Here is a 20,623-nt window from a genome sequence, read left to right as displayed (position 1 = left end):
AATCACCAAAACAGGAGCATGTCTGCAACTGCCCGAAGTGAAATCAGGGCCATTTTCTATATTACTTGTGATAAATGGGAAACTTTTCATTTAAATATGTAAAGGATGAATGTGAATTACTGGTGTCTCCCTCAACCCTCCATGTCTCTTCTTTTCTTTAAAAATGTCTGGGAGAGGTTATCATTAAGGGAAGAGTTAAGTGGATGATATCACTCAAACTCTTGTAGATAACGAAAGATTAACTTATATAGCTTTTTAGTTTCATTCCTTGACATGTTCCCATTGATGACAAATTCTAAAATAATTAAAGTTGAGATGGAATCCAGTATCTTCTGCTACTTCTTACCACTTGTCATAATTTTTGTGACAAGTTACTATTACGATTAAAAAATAAGTTAGTCAAAGTGGCGTAACGAATTGAAGATCAAGATTTCAGTGTGTGCTTTACATTTAAAACCATACATTTTAAGATTTTTATGTTTTCTAATTCTATTCTCTTATACTTTAGCATTATTTCTAGTATATACAGAAACGGAACAATGATTAGTGAATAAGTTCACAGAGAAAGCACAGGAAATACATGGAAACAAAGGTTACTATCATCCTTGTTCACCCTATAAATATGTATCTTTTGAAAACTCTTTTAGCCTCTAAGGGAAGAGGTTGCATCTGCTAACTGTCCAGTACAGAACAGGTAATCAATAAATGTTTGATAAATTCTATTTAACAGTCATATAGGTTTTGATACAATGTAGAAAATTAGAGAACTGAATTTCTGTTCCCTTTAATTTTCTTAAGAGTATGAAAAGATATTTTTTCTGTAAGTTTTTGTTATCTTCCACTGAAAGTTTTCTCTAATGGTTTATTTTTACAATGGCATTATTAAGATTGACATATCATAATTTTCACCATTTTAAAGTGTACAATTCAGTGATTTTTTTAGTCTATTCACAAGGATCCGCAATCAGCAGCGGTATCTAATTCTAGCACATTTTCATCATTTTCAAAAAAGAATCCCATACCATTAGGTGGTCACTTCCCATTTCTCTGTCTCCCAAGCCCTTGTTAACTACTAACCTCCTCGCTGTCTCTATGGATTTGCCCATTCAGGACCTTTCATAAAAATGAGATTATATAATGTGTAATCTTGTGTGACTGGCTTCTTTCACTTGGCATGTTTTCAAGGTTCATCCATATTGTAGTACTCATCAGTACTTTATTTCTTTTCATGAGGACGCATAGTTTTTAAATTCCTTAAGAATCTCAGAAAACATATGCAAACAATGATAACTTCCAATGATAAGGATTTGAGATTTCAAGGATATACTCAAGAAAATTTCTAGTATTTGAATAGACTGATAAGAAAACACTCTAACCTTCCTAGGACACTATATGCAGGACATTTCTTTTTAAAAATTTGACTTAGATGACCTATTATTAGTGACACAAGTATAAAATAAACTCAGAAACTTCCTTCATACCATAGTGATCATTATTAAGATGACCACTAGGCCCGGCATGGTGGCTCACGCCTGAAATTACAGCACTTTGGGAGGCCGAGGCAGAGGATTACTTGAAGTCAAGAGTTCAAGACCAGCCTGGCCAACATGGAGAAACCCTATCTCTACTAAAAATAGAAAAATTAGCCAGGCACAGTGGTGTGTGCCTCTCATCCCAGCAACTTGGGAGGCTGAGGCACGAGAATTGCTTGACCCTGGGAGGCGGGGCTTGCAGTGAGCTGAGATTGTGCCACTGCACTCCAGCCTGGGTGACAGAGAGAAATCCTATCTCAAAAAAAAAAAAAAAAAAAAAAAAAAAAAAAAAAAAAGAAAGAAAGAAAGAAAGAAAGAAAAAGAAAAAAAAGATGACCACCATTGTCAGTAAGTTTTTTTTTGTTTTTTTCCTCTTTCTTCATGAGACTTTAATTAAATGAAATAAGTCTTTTTAGACAAAGTCCTTTTCTCTTTTCCAGTTTTGCTAACTGTTTGCTTATTCTACACCAACTTTTCTCTGTATGCTTTCTGGATAAGGAGATTAAGTCCATAGTGGATTTGCTGAGACTGACACCGAAGATACTGACGCCAGTGACATTTCCTTAACCTCACTCCTCTCAGAGACACCAACTAATCCCATTTGATCAGACACCTGACAGTGCTGGCCTTCCCAGGAAGCAGCAGCAAATGCTTGGATGTTTGCTGTTTGTTGTGAAGTCAGGCTCTGAGTGTTGGGATCTGTTCTGCTCTAAATAACTCAAAAGCCTTATTTTCTTTTAAGGATAGTATGAGGCTGTTTATTGTTAATCCTGTCAGAGGGATCCCTTTGAATTAATAGAGATGGCTCATCAACAATTCACATAAGGCACTGCCAGGTCTTCCTTTTGGTTCTCAAGTGATTTAGGGGAAAGGCACACCATGTTTAAAGATTCCCACACCTGCTTCTCCCCACGCACACCCTCAGCCAATACACACAATCCCAGGAGTTGCCAGAGGAGGAGAAAGACTAGGATGAAAGCTGATCTTGGATCTCCTCCCTTAATTACAAATTGTCTTCCACCTTTGCATGATTAGATGTTACAGGTGACTGGGTCTTTTTTGAGACAGAGTCTCACTCCGTCTCCCAGGCTGGGACAGTGTTGATAATCCCTTAATATAGCCTTGAATTTATTTTATGTCTTACATCTTACAAAACACATTTAGGTATAGTACATTTATTTAGGGATTCAAAAATGTATTTAGTTCATCTCACAAGCCTGGCCCAGGCAGAGACCAAATCACCAACAGGAACACAAGAGGCTGCTGTCAATTCTGATTTTCTTGTGATGACCTTGGATTACGTCAAAGCCCAAATACACATTGCCTTTGATGTTACAATATTATTAACTACACAGTTTTTATTGTCTTACTTTACTGTATCTTAGCATTAGCTCCACTACTTTGTGTGGCTTTGTACAAGTTATAGAACTTCTTGCTTCCTAGTGTAAAATGGAAATCATATCCACACCTCATGAAATTATTATGAATAATAAATAAAATACTTGCTACTGTACCTGGCACCCCGTGATACATGAAAGCTATTAACTAAATTAGTTAGAATTTTGTGGTGTTTTTTCCACCTCATATTTCAGTGGGAGCTGAACAGAGCCTCAGGGTCTTCTGACCAACTGCTCTCTGGGGTGCTTTGCTGGGGGATGCTAGACACTTTCCGAGGAGCATCCCAGACCAACCATGGATTTCTGGGCCCTTCCTTCCCATCCTGGGACATCTCACGCTCCATTTCTTGGCTGTAAAGAGATGTTCAATCCAGCATGTCTGATGGGCGCATCACTGGCCTTTTGGTTGGGACACTATTATTTGTGTGAGACTGCCCCATTCATTGAAGGAGGCTAAGTCATCCTGGCCCTCTCTCATTACACGCCAACCACCACTGTGACAACCAAAAATTCCTCTACAAATTTCCAAATCTTTTAAGGCAGATGATGCTCCTTTTTCCTCCATTGAAAACCAGTGGCTTTGGCCAGACTCCACAGAGGTCATCAGCAAGGAGAAGTGCATTATACTGGGGGCAACATGCTGCTCCTGTCCGTTCTTTTCTTTCTGTGACTGGAGTCAGCCACAGCCTGTAATTTCAGTTTCCTGATTTCCCCTTCATATGTGTCATAATTCACCTTAAACACTACTGCCATCATTCTACCCACTCAAAGACCTGCAATAAGTAACTCCCTCTGCCTGTAGGATCAAGGCCAGTGCCCACAGCCCAGGCTGGCATTCACTGAGCCTCTTCCCCACTGGGCTGGACTCTCATAATTCATCTCTAGTCTCATTTCACACCTGCATCTGCGCTTCAGCTTCCTTTTCTTGGAGCTGATCCCCATTTCTATATTTCCATCACAGCCTGGCTTTGCAACTTTTTCCTACCGATTATCGGTCCGTGCTGATCTTCTATCTGAATTTGTTTTCTTAGAACTTCTTGCTTAAGTTTGGAAGAGGGCCAGTAAATGATCATGCCTGTGTCCAAAGGGGCTGACACCTGTGCAACCCTTCAGTGCTATGAACCCTAACCCCTATACTCTAGGTAGCCCTTTGCCCTTTCTGTATATTCTTCAAACCACCAGAGGAAGAAGAGCAATATTTTTTTCATTGCCATGGAAGAACTGCAGCGCTCAAGGAGGGGACCAGGGTTCATCTGAGCAGATCCAAATGCACTGTCTGATGACAAGGAGAGTAGACAAAGTGCTGGAACATTTAGCAGAGGATCATCTGGGGCATGGCAGCCCCTAGCTGTTATTTTCACTGAATGGGGGAAATAACAATTCTGCAGCTAATGAATAAATTCTCTTTTAAGGTGCAAATGAATAAAGTGAGCTTTGCCAACTCCTACCTTAATAGAACTTTATTTCACACAACTTCAAAATAGGATTTTTTAGGGTCATTTAAAAATGTTCTCAGAGCAACAACTCTAGAGCAGCACTCCAGGTGTCAGGGCACATATTCAAAGAAAACAAGTGAAAAACCTTCCAATTTCTATGATTTATTTGATTGGCTTTCTTATCGTCTCAATGTCATTAATTAATGGTTTTTTAAAGGTTGACTTTCTCATACTGACAACCACCACCGCAAACAATGTAATTCATTCTGAGAAGCCACATCCCTTCTAGGTGTACTTTAGAGGGCTACCTTGGTGCCATTGACCTGACCTGCATCATGCTTTACATGGGAACGTGCCTTGCAGTGCCAGGATCCCCTCCTGGATGCAAGCAGTGACAACCACCACCATGTCTTGAGTCCCTGCCCATGTCTTGTGGGCCAGGCACTGTGTTAAGCAATTTCTGTGGATTATTTCATTCAATCATCACAATGAGAGCGCATTAGGTTCTATCCACTGGACCCATTATATGGATGATTATGCTGAAACATAAACAACTTACCAAGAGCACCAGGATAAGCCGCAAGGCCAGTGTGGGACTCAGCAGTCTGACAGTGTGGTTTACTTTACCACTGTCCCATACGTACTCTATTGTGAACGGGGGAGGGAAGCTGAAGACTGCCTCCATTGCTGTCAGACAAGGTGCTTGGGCAGAGGGCAAGGGCCTGGGGTTGGCTGATGTCTCTCTCATTTGGCTAAAATAACTGTAGACCAGGTGATAAAGGGACTTGCCCTGGACCACATCAGCGATCAATGATACAGCCAAGACCAGAGTCCAGGGTCCAGCACATGTTTCTCCCCTCACTCCACTGTCACTTAGAAATGGCACCTCTTCAGGTGAGGAACATAGATCCCACTCCACACAGGAAGATGTCAATGAAGTTCAAATATATAAATGGATATCAGATAAAAATATTTCTTTAAAAAAATGCAAGAGATTCTCCTTCGATATGGCATTCAGGAAAAGGCAGAAATGAGATTGCATGGCATAATTATAAGAGCAAATCTATGTAAACACGCATCTCCTCCATTCTGCCACCTTACAAAAACTTACTGGTTTTGTTACTCCTGAAATGTTAATATCACCATGGCAACAAGAATATATTTAATGCAATAGACACATGGCTACTTTCCCATAACTCATATTCCTTTGCTAAGGCTCTCAAATCCCCATTTTCATTCAGGAGGTTTACATAACCCTTAAAGGAAAGAAAAGAAGTCTTTGTCTTTAATGCTGTTGAGCCTATACTAGGAGATAAACCTATTAAAAAACATGTACCCATAAAAAAGAAATGTATGCGTGTGTGGTCTCTGTTGGGATGAACATTCAAATGCTAAAAAAAAAATGACTGCTGTAAGTGGTTTTTATTTTCTCACTTGTGATTTATCGTATTTTGTTTAAAGCATGATTTGTATAACGAGAGGAAAATACACAATCATCCCATGGTATCCATGGGGATTGGTTACAAGACTCCTGAGGATGCCAAAACCCATGGATGCTCAGGTCCCTTATATAAAACAGCATTTGCACATAACCTACACACACTCTCTGTACACTTTAAATGATCTCTAGATTTATAATGACCAATACAATGTAAAAGTCATGCAAATTGTTATTATACTGTTTTAAAATTTGTATTATTATTCTATGTTGTATTATTTTTTATTTTTTTTTTCCCCCCCAAATATCTTCCATCCATGGTTGGTTAAAACCATGGATGTGAAATCTAAGACTATGGAGGGCCAATTGTATTTTAAAGATATGTTTGCAAATGCATCACTACACAAACCAAAGTAGAGTCTCCAAAAGCCCTCCACCCTTGAAAAGCCATCAGGAGTTTGCCATACTCTTACTGGAGCCAGGCTCCCCTCTTCTCCATGCTCCAGTAGCTGATGTCCTTTCTAGCATCTTCTGGTGGTCATTTTGGGCCTTCACAGCCCAGAGCCTGGGGCTCTGCTTAAAACACTCTTAATTAAACAAAGCTTGGCAACAGACTTTTGTACTAGGCTTAGCCCAATTAGCCTGGACCTGTCTTCCAAGGTCATCTACAGAGCTGAATGCAAAGTCTCCTTGCTGCTCAAATAAACTTGTCCCTCTGCCTCTGACATTCAACACTTAGGTTTGGTGCACTGGTCTAAAATTCTATTAGTATCCTGTGAATTTTTCCATTTCCCTTAATGTATCTGAGTTTAGTTTGGAAAGCAACTCCTAGACCAGGAGAGATTCAAGTTGAAGTAACAGGAATTTTGATAGGCTAGGGAGAGGAAAGCAGGTTTGCATAGGTGCTGGGTGATCAGAAGTGGTGGACAGAAAGACCTAGAAGTGATTTATTCATTCATTTTTGAATTCAATAAATATATACTGAATCCTTCCCAGCACCAGGTACTGGGCTATACTCCAGGTATTCCAAAGTATGTAAGATGACACAGGTTTGTTCTTGGGGAATTCAAAGTCTGCATGTGACATGAAAAAACAGGATGTGGGAGAGTGCTATATTTGATTACATTTTTACTTTAGCCCTCATAGGATTGTTATATGTCAATAAGTGTAAAATGCCTAATAAAGAAGCTGGATAATAAATTACAAGTTAAAAAATCATTATTACTATAAATCTCGCCTGCAGAAGAAAAGAAGGGAATGGACATTTACTGAGCACTTATTCTGTAGCAGGCAGAATTGCTAATGTTTTTACATTCATTGCCTTCTAGCTGAATGAAATGCAGCTGAACATTTTGTTGACTCTATTAATATGTCAAGAAAGGCAGATAGAAAAAAGCCTATCAGGCAGCAAAATCAAATCATCCACTGAAAGACTAAGAGAATTAAGTTCATGTTAAAGTCACTAGCGCAGAGCCAGGCACACGGTAAGCACCTGGGGACCAAAGGAAAACCTAGAGACAGAGGATGACTAGGGCATCTCAACCTTCCAGGGGCTTAGATAGCAAACAGAGTGTGCAAAATGGACAATAGCAGATAAATAAAATTATATTTGAGGCCTAATGTGAGTAGAAGTACAGGCTGTGATGCTCACCTATGGAGTCAGGGACTAACCATCTTCCTTGAGGGAAATGTTGCATTTTCAGGTCATTATGACATTGAAGGGAAGGAAGGCCTAAGATGGATGGTATCACAGCTTTGTTCAAAATAACTTTCTATGATGATGGACATGCGATATATCTGTGCCATTGAATAAGACAGTAATCACTAGCTATTGAGTACTTGAAATGCTCTTGAAAACTAAAAAAAAAAAAGTATTTAAATAGCTAGTTCCCCAAGTTAGTGGCTACTGAAGTAACATAGCCCAGGTATAGAGAAAACAGAGTTTCCTTCCTCACCGGGGCCCAGAGGCGGTTGAGAGGCCTGGACTCTGGCTAGGAGAGATCTGGTAAAGGGGTTCCCACTTGGGGGAAATGAGATAGACCCTGCCACACAATAGTCTCTGGCGGCTCAGGAGGGGTCACCAGATGAACTCCAAGGAAGGGGGCACAGCCTGAGGTCTTTGGGGACACTGTTACAGAGGACCTATCCTTCAGCTTTGCCTTTCTGCTTTCAACTCTTTTCATCAGTTCCTGAGTTTTTAGAAAAGTCCTGTTCAGCATTATAGCCTAGATGTAGTTACGCTTTGGGGACTTACAGGAGAAAGTATTACAGGAGAAAGATTGTATTATATGGTTTGGCACCTTGGTGCCTGAACAAATTGGTAGAGTAGGGACTATTAAAGTACTAAGCATTCTCACATTAGTAATAAGTACTAATGGTAGAGTAGGTAACTCAAGTCTGAACCTTCAGATCCAGCTCATAGTAGATGCTCTATAAATATTGCTAAATTGGATTGAATTTAGAAAAGAAATTCCCAGATAATGCTCATCCATGGATACTGTTTTGCTCATGTATGTGCTAAGCCATGTTGGCCTCAGGTTTGGACAGAACATAAGTCTTTTATTAAAAAAAAATTCAACTTTTATATTCAGGAGGTGTATGTGCAGGTTTGTTACATGGGTGTATTGCATGACACTGAAGTTTGGTGTACAAAAGATCTCATCACCTAGGTTGTGAGCATAGTACCCAATAGGTAGTTTTTCAACTCCCCCACAACAGTAGTCCCCAGTTTCTATGGTTGTCATCTTTATGTCCATGAGTACCCCACATTTAGCTCCCACTAATAAATGAGAACATGTGGTACTTGGTTTTCTGTTCCTGCATTAATTTGCTTAGGACAATGGCCTCCAGCTGCACCCATGTTGCTGCAAAAAACATGACTTTGTTCCTTTTTCATGGCTGTGTGGTACTCCACAGTGTATACGTACCACATTTTCTTTATCTAGCCACTGTTGATGGGCACCTAGGTTGATTCTGTGTCTTTGCTACCATAAATAGTGCTTCAGTGAGCATGTGGATATGTGTCTTTTTGGTAGGACAATTTATTTTCTTCTGAATACATATCCAATAATGGGATTGCTGGGTTGAGTGGTAGTTTGGTTTAAGTTCTTTGAGAAATCTCCAAACTGCTTTCCAATTTGTGGCTGAACTAATTTATATTCCTACCAACAGTGTCTAAGTGCAGAAGAGAAGTCTAATACTTTTATTTTTCCACCAAACAGGCTTAGTAGTTCAAGTATCTAAAAACATTGCTCTCATTTTATTCAAACATTAAAATATCTTAAATAAAGTAACCTTTTATATGATTTAGTAGGATTCTGAATGTGGTCCAATACCTACCAAAACCTTGTATAAAATACCCAATATTTGAAAAAGGTAGTCCAATGGACATGTTAACCAGTCATTGATCTGTGCCATACATGTCAAGTTCTTTCCTACACAACTAGAACATCATAAAGCTAAGTAGCTGGGCCACAGTCTCTCAGCTTCTCTGGGCAAGGTGCCTTCACAGATGGAGATAGAGCAGTCAAAGGCAGTAGGAAGTAGAATTGAGCCTTTTGAAGTATAGTAATTAAAGATATTGCTATAACTATATAATTCTCTGTTCTTAAGGATTCATATGATAAAAATAATGTTTGAGTTATTTCACACAAAAATTGTCTCTATAGGTAACTATAAGATTTCAGTTGTCAAAAATGAAAACTCTATTATCTATGCTTCCCTTTCCACTATATATATATCAAAGCTTTTAAGGCCTATATTTATTTTCCATTGTATTTACTGGCTCATTCCTGCTGCTTGGTAACATTTACTTTTTTGGTCCCCTCCTTCACATCTGTATATTTTAATCTGTAAACCACCCGAAATCTTTTTGGAAACAAGTGAGGTGTAGAATCCAAACACATAAATCCCTAATCCTTTCAGAGATCAAAACAAGAAGTGCTAAATGGCAAGACTAATAGAAGAATGCTTTATTCAATTATCTTCTCAAAACGGGAAGTTGAATAATAATTTACAAGAGAAAGGCCAATGACAAGAGTGAAGATTAGATTAGGTGGTCCATTATATTTGATGAAAAAATTCAGCCAGCAAAGTATTAATCTATCTTCTTCAATCAATAAAGGGAACTTTGCAGGCATCCACATAATATAATTTGGCCTTTTGTTACTCTAGTGCACACATGCTCCTTACTGGAATGACAATCAGTAGTAGCTCTGGTATGTTTTAGTTACATTCTCTTTCCCAAGAGAGCTAGAATGATTTGCAAAGAGAGCAAGGGTCATGCATAAATTCAGACAGTGTCAGTGCCATCTCAGCAGACTCAGTGCAAAGAATGAAGAATGCTGACGCTGCATTGCAGCATTCAGCAGCTACTGCATTAACTCCCTGCAGCAGACCCATGAGCCTGAATAGATCTCCAAGGATAATCCAAAAGGAAATACTGACGATGTCAGACAGCATATCTTACATAAACATAGTAAAGTTACAATGCAAAAGTCAAAATTGACATCATAATAAAAATTGAAGGAAAGGTGTTATTAAAACCGTTAAGTATGCTATAAATCAGTTACCAGAACTGCTACTCAGGGGTACACATTCACCACTGACTGGGACCTGCTTTACTGCTGCATAAATTAGTTGGCACTACAAACGAACAGAGAAAGCAATTCCTTCTATGGTGTACTCCCTTCAGTCACATCGCGTTTATTTCTGCCTATTATCTGCTTTGGAAATGAACATCTATTGCATGCAGGAAATGATTCCAGAAGGGTTGTCATACTTGCTCTTCCCAGCTCTCTTTGCTAGCAGGTGGTCACTCTCTGGGACATTCCCTCAGTCTACGGTGCTATAAAGAACTGCAAGACTTTATCTGCCGTACTTCTTTCTTCACTGATTTAAATTTTCCAGTCCCTACTGTATTTTGTCACAGGCAGAAAACAGAAATCGCAGCCCCCCAAGACAAAGGGTGCTGGTGTTCTTTAATCTACTTCTAACCACCTCGTCCATACCTCTCTCTAAACCTGGCTCTGAAGCATATGATTTATGGTTACAATTTGCAGCCAATTCTCAGCAAATGAGGCTTAATGATGCTCCCTTTATTGCTCTGACTGGATACAATTTGATCCTGTCTGCATTCAGGGGCATCTTCCTTTCACCTGCTATTTCTATTACCTTCCTGAGAGAACTATGACCTAGAAAGACCCCATGGAAGCTGGGAAGGGAGAAGCCCCTGAACTATGAAAGTGGAGATGCTAGATTATTATATAATAAAATTGCTACAGATTTGGAACCTAAAATGGATTGCTTGAGGCAGCTGGCAGTTGCCTCAGTTTAAGCTCTTTATAAAGAGTTCTCAGGTACCCTAAAGCCAGTCATTAATCACCCACTGCAGAGAGAAGCATAGCTCGTTGGGGAATATGCAACAGCCCAAGCCTCCTATTAAATAAAATCAAATTCCACCACAGCCTTCAGCTCAGAATGCTATTAGACCTCATTAATTAGGAAAGACTGGGGAAAATGCATTTCTAGATCAGTGAAAAGTCTGAATTTTAACATATTTTAAACAAAAGCACAGTGTAAGTATTTTAAATCATATATGGTAACTCAGGGAGGTTAACAACATGGGTCTGATGTCTCCACTGGTTTTTAATCAATAAATAAGCATCTTTTGTAATTACCACAGTCATTGTTTTAATGCAAATGAACACTTTAGAATCACTTGAAAAGTCTGAAAATACTGTAATATGTCCTCTTAAATTGCTGAAACATTTCTCTAATCCTCTTGTTTTCAGCAACATCAGGAATTTTCTGAACAAAGGCACAAAGACGAACTTCAAACACCACCCTGACATAAATTTTCTAAATGTCCTAATTAGAAGATGTCACTTAATGAGGTTTTTATTATGCTGTGAATTACAGAAATAAAACCAGAAGAATGCATCTTGAAATGAACTTCAGCTTCAACATTGACACACCCTGTTTATACTTGACTTAAAGAAGGGCTTAACTTTGTCCTTCAAAGTGTCAACCTAGGACTTGGATCTGCCACATCAAGGATGTAGTTAATGCAGTAAGAAAAATTGTGAATAACATTGACTGACGCTCTCCAGTCATTTAAACGGATGAAGGCTTTCAGCAAGCCCATGACAACAGGGTAGGAAACAGCGTTTCTATTAGTACAATCTCAGCCTTTATTAATTTTTATAGAACTAATGAATTACAAGAGGAAAAGTAAAATAAACCCCTTTAAGTTACCTAGGGGAGAGAATAGTGGTTAAGAGCTTTGGGGCTCAAATCCTGCCTCTTCCAACCTGCTAGCACTGTGATCCTAAAGCAGCTACTTCTTATCTCTAAGCCTAGGTTTCTTCTAATGTAAAATAAGGATAAATTATAACTTTCCTTATATTAGTATATGTGAGATAAAATGCATAGCCTGGCATCTTACAGTCAGGAACGGCTTCAGAAATGATATTATTTTCACTCCCGATGCAACTACCACTGTACTGCTGGTGCTGGCATTATACACTATCTCCCTATCTCGTCTAGCTCCATTTCTCTTCTAAGAAGTGAAGCTTCAGCAAAAAAGAAGACTTCAAATGTTACGTTCAAAATAACAGTGCTGCTTGATATAGTGTAGATGTATGTCCCCACCCAAATCTCATGTTGAAACATAGTGCCCCATGTTGGAGGTGCAGCCTGGTGGGAGGTGACTGGATCATGGGGAAGGACTTCTCATGAATGGTTTAGCACCGTATGCTTGGTGCTGGCCTCGTGATAGTGAAGGAGTTCTCATGAGACCTGGTCATTTAAAAGTGTGCAGCACTAGTCTTCTTGCTCTCTTGCTCCTGCTCTGGCCATGTGATGGGACTGCCCCTGCTTTGCCTCCTGTTGTCATTCTTAAGTTTCCTGAAGCCTCCCCATGAACTGAGCTGATGCCAGTATCATGGTTCCTGTACAGCCCGCAGAACCAGGAGCGAACTGAATCTCTATTCTTTATAAATTACCCAATCTCAGATACTTCTTTATAGCAATGTGAAAACAGACTAATACACTACTACCGCTGCTGTTAGTGATGATACTACGTCAGGCACTGGCTGAGTGATTTACATATGCTATCTTTTTCAGTTTTCACAGTGACTCAGTGAGGGAGAGGATGATATTTTATAACTGTTTATTTAATTTCATAATTCATATTATTTCATCCTATAAATGAGGAAACTGATAGACGCAGGGAAAAAAGTGAAAGCCAAAATTTGAACCCAAGGAGTCTCAGTCAGAGTCTAGGCTTTCAGCCACTACTTCATCCTGCCTCCAGCTTCACTTGTACTTCTGACAGTGTTTCTGATGGTAGCTGAACACCAGTTTTTAAATTGAGGGCAGTGCTACCCTATTTGGATGTACAACCTGTTGTGCAGTGGGCCATATGACATTGTAATCCCTTTCTTCAATGGATATGAGCTTATTCAGGTTACATAACCGTGTTACTCATTACAAAAGTTTGTAGGGGACAGAAGGTAAAGGCAAAAGATGGTCTCATTATTTGGGTTCTGTAGTTTAGGCCTCACCCAGATATTCCAGAACATTCCCATTGTAAGGTCAAGACCCTGATCTCTAGAGCACTGAGTGCCATCTGACCAATTTCTAAGAGTTTCAGAAATTTTAACTTAGGGAACCATTTGTTGTCCCCAGCCATGATTCCTTGAATCACATCTTCTATATATGTATTTATATATTTATTTATTATCCATTTCAGCTAGCATTCCTGATCTTGGTTTACCTCTCCTGCTAGGAAACAGGCACACCTACATAAAAGCAAGAACATACACTAGGATGAGTAGAAATCATAGCCTTCACTGACTGGAAGGACTCTTGGAGGCAATCTGTCCCAACCTTCTCATGTTAGGGAAAGAGAGTATCAAATCATTTCAAATGCTTTAAAGGCATTACACATTGCTGTGCTCTTACCCTTGCGGTGAAGTCCACAGCAGCCGCTCGGTTTAACAGCAATGTGGCTACATTGATATTTCCATAGTGAGCAGCTATGTGGAGCGGAGTGAAGCCACTCTGTAAAGAAAACATAGCAGACGTTCAATTGATTCCTGCCAGCCCCCTGCCTGACAGGCAAATATCATAACCCTACCCAAATAAAAATGAGGAAGCAAAATATGCTGAGGTCTATGTTCCATTCTGTACTAGGTTTCGATCAGTGCCAATTGCTCACAGGGTTTCTAATAAACCCCAAACATACAGGCAGAAGAATAGCCAGGGAGGAACCAAGGGCGGAGACTGAGCAATTTTAGTAATCCAATAACAGAACTATATAAAAGCCAACATTTCAAGAAATTAAGATAGAGATGAGAAAAATCTTTATAGCTGATAGCTTGATTAGTGCCACTGTTTTATTACTGATGATAGAATTGTGCATTGAAACTCAAAATTCAGTTAGTTTATATATTTGATATAGATTCAAATTAACCAACAGTAAATGCCAATTTTAATGACAAAAGCAATTTTGGGGGGAAGAGGTACTACCACAAAATTTGTTTTATATAATGGGCAATTTTTTTCCATGAAGAATCCACAAATTAAACTCTTTGTTAGCCAATGCCTATTCAATAACACATTTTTGGATTATTTATACTAAGGTCATTTTACTTCCTTAAAAAATGCTAAAACATGCAGCAATTCACTTAGTCCCCAAAGATTGAAACCTTATAGGAACTAGATGCATTTCTAATTTGTTAGCAAGCTTCTTAGCCATGCTAGCTATCTCACTGAGTCTTGTAGAAGGGTGGGTCATATTGACGCCATTCTGAAATACCTTTCCTTTTGCTGACACCACAGAGGGTAAGTGTCATGCACAACCCTAAAAAACGAGTCCTGGATGAGTAGAATGACAGGGTTGTCTGCAGCTTTAGATATAGCTGATAAACATCTAAAGTATCCAACTCTTCATCTCACACAGCTCTATTGCAATAACCTTAAGAGTCAAGGATTCCTCATTCTTCTCTTTCAAACACCAGGTTCAGCTGCAGAAAGCCCTGGTAATCAAACTACTGCTATCTTATCTGGCACATGCTCCTTTGGGGAGAGGAGGGATTGGGGATAAAGCAGGTATCTAGCCTACAGAAGGCGATGCAAAGAAGAAGGGAGAGACATGAGGCAGCAGCACTAAGTCATGGGAAAATGATGATGCAGATATAGACTACACGTATATGCATATATATATATACCTCTGTTGTTCTATTCACCACCATCTAGGTTAACACATTTGGAAGCAAAGAGGAGGAAAAAATGAACGGTTAGTTCACTATTGGTGATATGGATTGCAGAAAGCTCATGACAGCTAAGTAATGAGGATGGAAGCTCTGATGAAAGCACAATAGGCACAGAAAGAAAGCTAGACTGAATGATGGGCTATGCAACGGCCTAGTCCAAATGCCACATTTCCGTCACAGAGACTTTCAGGTACCACATGTCAAGACGATGGGAATTTTTGGCTGCGGCTCTCTTGCTGCTGGCATGCTCTCCGCAGCTGATCTACGCTCAGTGCCTGGCCTGTCATCTTGGATATCAACCAGAGGTCTGTGTACACTGTCTTTAGCATTTTGTAATTTTTCACCCTGATGTTTGAGCTGAAGTGTTGAATATATTCCAAAACTATATTCAAAGGAAGGAAATCATCACTGCATAGAAATTGACTTCTTTCAAGGTGGCCTCCCTTTTAGCACGCATAGGGCCACATCCCCCTTATCCCCCAGCTTCTCATGTGAAGGGAGGCTGTGCCTTCGGTGGCTAGCTCAGACACATATTTTTCTTCCCTTCATTGAAATTAAAGGCATGGCATAAGCTTGCCAAGAGGGAGACCGAGTGCTCTTAAAGGTTGCATATCTAACACTGGAGAGTTGCATGACAGGCCCGTGTCCCTCGTGCCTCACCTTTGATTCCACATCCGCATTGTTGTCATTCTGCAGCAGCAGGGCGGCGGCTTTCGTGTCATCTTTTCGGGCCGCAATATGAAGAGCTGGGAGACGCACTTTTCCTTTGGTGTCATTCTCTAGCAGGAGCGAAACGACTTGGTCGTGACCTTGTTGCAAAGCCACTGCCAATGGTGTGAAGCCATCCTGCAAATAAATGGATGGGTCAAGATTGGCTCCAATGAATATTTTCTTTTTTATTAAATAACAAATAAGAAGGCAACCAAGTGACCAAGCATCAATTTTTGTTTGGGGTTATTAAAACTAACAACATATTCGAATGGACAGAAAAGTGAAAACATATTTTCAAAAAATATTATCTATACAACCAAAGTAAAAAACACTAAGAAATTTGTAATAGGTTCATGGGTTTTGGGTTTTCCATTAAAAAGTAATATACATTAATTAGGAAAATTTTGAAAATGTACAAAAATGCTACATATAAAAAGTTGCCATAATAGCAATATCCATAAAATAATCTCAGGGCCGGGTGCGGTGGTTCACGCCTGTAATCCCAGCACTTTGGGAGGCAGAGGCGGGCGGATCGCCGGAGTTCAGGAGTTCAAGACCAGCCTGACCAACATGATGAAACCCCGTCTCTAATAAAAATACAAAAATTGGCCAGGCATGGTGGAGGCCTATAGTCCCAGCTATTTGAGAAGCTGAGGCAGGAGAATAGCTTGACGCCTGGAGGTTGCAGTGAGCCGAGACCATAGCATTGCACTCCAACCTGGGTGACAGAGCAAGAAAGAAAAGAAAAGAAAAGAAAGTGAGAAAGGGGAGGGGAGAGAGAAGAGAGAGAGGAAGGAAGGAAGGAAGGAAGGAAGGAAGGAAGGAAGGAAGGAAGGAAGGAAGGAAGGAAGGAAGGAAGGGAAAGAAAGCAAGCAAGCAGGCAAGCAAGCAAGCTCAGTCTAAATCCAGGCAAAATTTTCAAAGGAGCTCATTTAAATAAGATGTAAAAATTTCCACGGATTTTTAAAAACTGAGATATACGTCTGTCTGGCTCATTACTGTGCCGTGTTGCCTCGCATACTCCTGCTCTGTCAGGATATGTGAATTCATGAACTGTACTCATGGTTGCTTTACGAAAGGTCTATAGAGACTAAGGTCTCTAGAGTTAAGAGAAAGACTCTTGGCTTCTGTGACCAATGAAAGAAGACAACACAAAGATCATGCAAAACATGACTCTTTTTATTTATTCTGGTTATTGTCTTTTTTCTTTTTAAATTTTATTTTAAATTAAAAATTATAATTATCAATATGTATAGGGGTACAAAATGATATTATGATTTATGAATATAATCTGGAATGATCAAATCCAGCTAATTAACATCTTCATCACCACAAATACTTATTTTTTTTGTGGTGAGAACATTTGAACTTTATTCTCTTAGCAATTTTGATATGTACAATACATTATTACTAACTCTGTTAACCAAGTTGTGCAACAGATTTCAAAAAAAGCAAAATAAAAACAAAAACTTATTCCTCTTCATTGACCATTATCTCCTGTCTCCCCATTACTACCAGTTCCTAGCCTCTGGTAACCACCATGTTCCTCTGTGCTTCTATGAATTTGATTAAAACATGGCTTTAGAATAAATTCAGATATAAGTGCACACTTACATACTCTATACATTTTGAATCTTCCGTTTGTGTTACCCTGGGACTTGATAAAGGGGACACAGCTACAGATTTCACTGCAGTTAATTAATGTGTGGATTACCTGGAGTTGCTGAATGTAGAGAAAACAGCACAGAGTAGAAAATCCTAGGACTGGCTTGCAAATTGTTAATTCTGCAATGGTTTCATTATTATATACTCAAAAGGGCATTAATTTTTTTAACAAGAGAACTGGCATGCAAGTGACTTATTATTTTATTTGGATCATGATATTTATTTCTGTAGTCCTGTGGTATAGAAAAGCATTTGGAAAACACATAGGAGCACATATGCACCTAGGTCTTCCTAAAACATCCCTTTCAACATTCCTTCCCTTGCTAGCATATAGAGAAAGGCTCTCCTAATTCATTTGATTGAATGCAAAGCAGCATACTTATATCCAAGATGTGAAAAACATTGACCTAAAGCTCTTAAGGGACCTTATTGCTCAGTATTATCCCCTATAAAATCCTTTCGGCCAGTGTCTGTACTGATTCTGGACATACAGACTTAATTCTCCTCTGATACCTGTACTCATGCTATTTCCCCCACCCTGGAATGCCCTCTTCTTTTCTCTATGTATACAAATCCCATCTACCCTCCATGCTTCAAGATCTGGCTTAAATGCCACCTGTTTCTTTTAACTTTACTACCCAAAACAGCAGGAAAACGGAAAACAATAACATAACCAAATCAACTGGAAGGTTATTCCCTGAAGCCTTAAGAAAGACAACAAACAGGGAAAGACTGGATACGTCCAAGACGTCACCAAAATGATATCATAGGTTTATACCTAAAGACAGGAACTTTAGGATATAATAAGAAAAGTAGTCTACATGTCTATGTAAATAAACACTTTCATTTTCAAAAAGATAGATACACGTATCTAATATGTACATATGCAAGCAATCGGGTAAAATGTTATCTCTAGGGAAAATTAACAGAGACTTCTTGCTTTTTATTGTACTTTCTCATTTATGTAATGTATTACTTTTGCAAAAAAAAAATGCATTGTTTAAATGAGAGTATGGCAAAAGGAAAATTGTGTTTTAAGGTTTAATTTTGCATCTCACTCAAAAAACCTGAATAAAACCTAAGGGGTAAAAATGACAGTCCACTTCTGTTCTGAATCCAAACAAAATGCCTACATTTCCGCTGATGTGAATTTTAAAATTCACAGGACCTAAAGGAAACTACTTTGTACCAGAAAATAAACTGCAACTGAGCCGATTAGCAGTGACAAGAATATGTTTCCTGCATAAGCCAATTAAAGACACAAAGATACCAGCTCTAAGGTGTTAATAGCTAAAATTAGCAGCTCCAGATTTTATTTCAAAACCAAGTTTAAATGGTGTGCTTTGCTTTGTGCAGTTATCCTTAAGAGAAAAATGAGCAGAAAGGAAATGTGATAGAGGCTACTGGTAAAAAGGTCCATCCCCTGGTTGCTCAAGGATATCCAGTACCTTGTGAAGTATCTGAAACATAATAGGTGCTTAATAATTACTCATGGAATAAATGAACAAACAAGTATATGACATGCTTCAGAATGGTAATTAGCAAAAGGAAGGTATATATAAATATATGTGTGTGTATATATATATGTGTGTGTATATATATGTAAAAGATATGAGATGCAGTACACAGTAATATAAAAACGTTTTAAAAACCACAATTATACAGAAATCTTGCTACATATATACATATATACAAGATTTGAAGTGTGCCAGGCTTACTGAAAAAAATACATTTGAAAGAATTTGGCAATATCCCACTGTGTAGTGAATTAAAGATTCTATTAAAAACTTGCTATTTAAAGGATTCTTAAATTACCCCCTACTGTTTGTTCTGTAAATACAGACTTCTCTATAAATGACACCAATATTATTGCTAATGAGAGAGCAATACAGTAATTAGAATATCATTTGAATAAAATGTCTTATTTCCTGTTGTTGTTCTTATTCTCCAATACCAATAATCCAAAAGAAGAGAAAAAATTCAAAGGTTCAAACATCTCTAGGTAATTAGATGTTGTTTATACAGCAATATAACAGCAACCTCCCTGAAGACATGAACGTGACTTATTAGACACAATGTTTGTTTTTGCCCTTAAAACTATAAACATAACATGAAATTAAATCAATGTAAAGGCATAAAAACTTTTAAAATATATATCCTTTGCCAAAAGACTGAAGTAGTGATTTGAAGACCTCACGTACTATTTTTCTTCAAGTTAGCTGTAGGGCTTCTTTTGGGGCCTTGAAAACTTCAAAAAGTACTGGAGAGCTCTGAGAGTTACTGGTCATTGGTTTACAATCTAATTCAAATCTATTAGCAGTAAATTGGGGTTATGTTTGCTTCTAAAGGAGAGATACTTAGTGATCTGCACATCACAGTGTAAAAAAGTGAGGTACTACGCCATCTTCACGAAGAAAGCTATGGAATAACTCATTAGGTTATTTACCTTACTTAGTATTTCCATCCAAAAATGAGGATGGGTTTTCTCTTAGCCAAAAGTCTCTGCCTGTCTCTATTTCCCCTGTCCACTAGGACACCATGTGTGTATCGTACTGTGCTTAGAATAGCTACTCTTGAGTGTGAAGAGAGGCACCGTTCTCTGTCTAGCAAATGTTTATTCTGTTTTGTTTGTTTAGAGACAGGGTCTCACTGTTGCTCAGGCTGGAGTGTAGCGACTACTCACAGGTACAACCGCAGAGCACTATATCCTCAAACTTCTAGGCTCAAGTGCATCCTGTCTCTGCCTCCTGAGGGGCTGGGACTACAGGTGTGCGCCCTTGCACCCGGCTAAACGTTTGTTATTTTGATATCAACCAGCAGTTATTTCCTAACTAGCTTTAAAAGTACTATTAAAAAAAATAGTGCATTTTCATGATAAAAATTCCCCAAAGTACTGATGGGTATAAAATAAAAAAAGAAAAAAAAAATGGGTATAAAAATCCCCAACAGTACTGATGGGTTCAAAGGCTCCCTCTGAATTCTCAGGGCAAACCACCGATAACAATCTACTATGGACATTTTCCTATATCAGTACATAGAGCCTTGTCTCATTTTTAACAGTGCTAACAGCATGTTATTCTATAAATATATGAACATTTACTAACAGGTTTCTTTTTTGTTTCTTTCGAAGACTAATAGTTCTGAATAAACAGGATTCTTATTGGTG

General features: G+C 38.7%; 1 protein-coding gene across 1 annotated transcript in view; it reads right to left on the bottom strand.

The window, feature by feature from the left end:
- ANK3 (ankyrin 3) overlaps nucleotides 1–20,623 on the bottom strand; it is a 361,275-nt gene that overhangs the window by 216,884 nt on the left and 123,768 nt on the right. Inside the window, 2 exon segments of the mRNA XM_050803013.1 lie at nucleotides 13,769–13,867; nucleotides 15,742–15,927. Of these exon segments, the coding sequence (XP_050658970.1) occupies nucleotides 13,769–13,867; nucleotides 15,742–15,927 (285 nt within the window).

Source organism: Macaca thibetana, chromosome 9, assembly GCF_024542745.1.
Source record: "Macaca thibetana thibetana isolate TM-01 chromosome 9, ASM2454274v1, whole genome shotgun sequence".
Classification (NCBI taxonomy): domain Eukaryota; kingdom Metazoa; phylum Chordata; class Mammalia; order Primates; family Cercopithecidae; genus Macaca; species Macaca thibetana.
The sequence above is the reverse complement of the archived record's forward strand: the minus strand, read 5'-3'. Positions and strand labels throughout refer to the sequence as shown.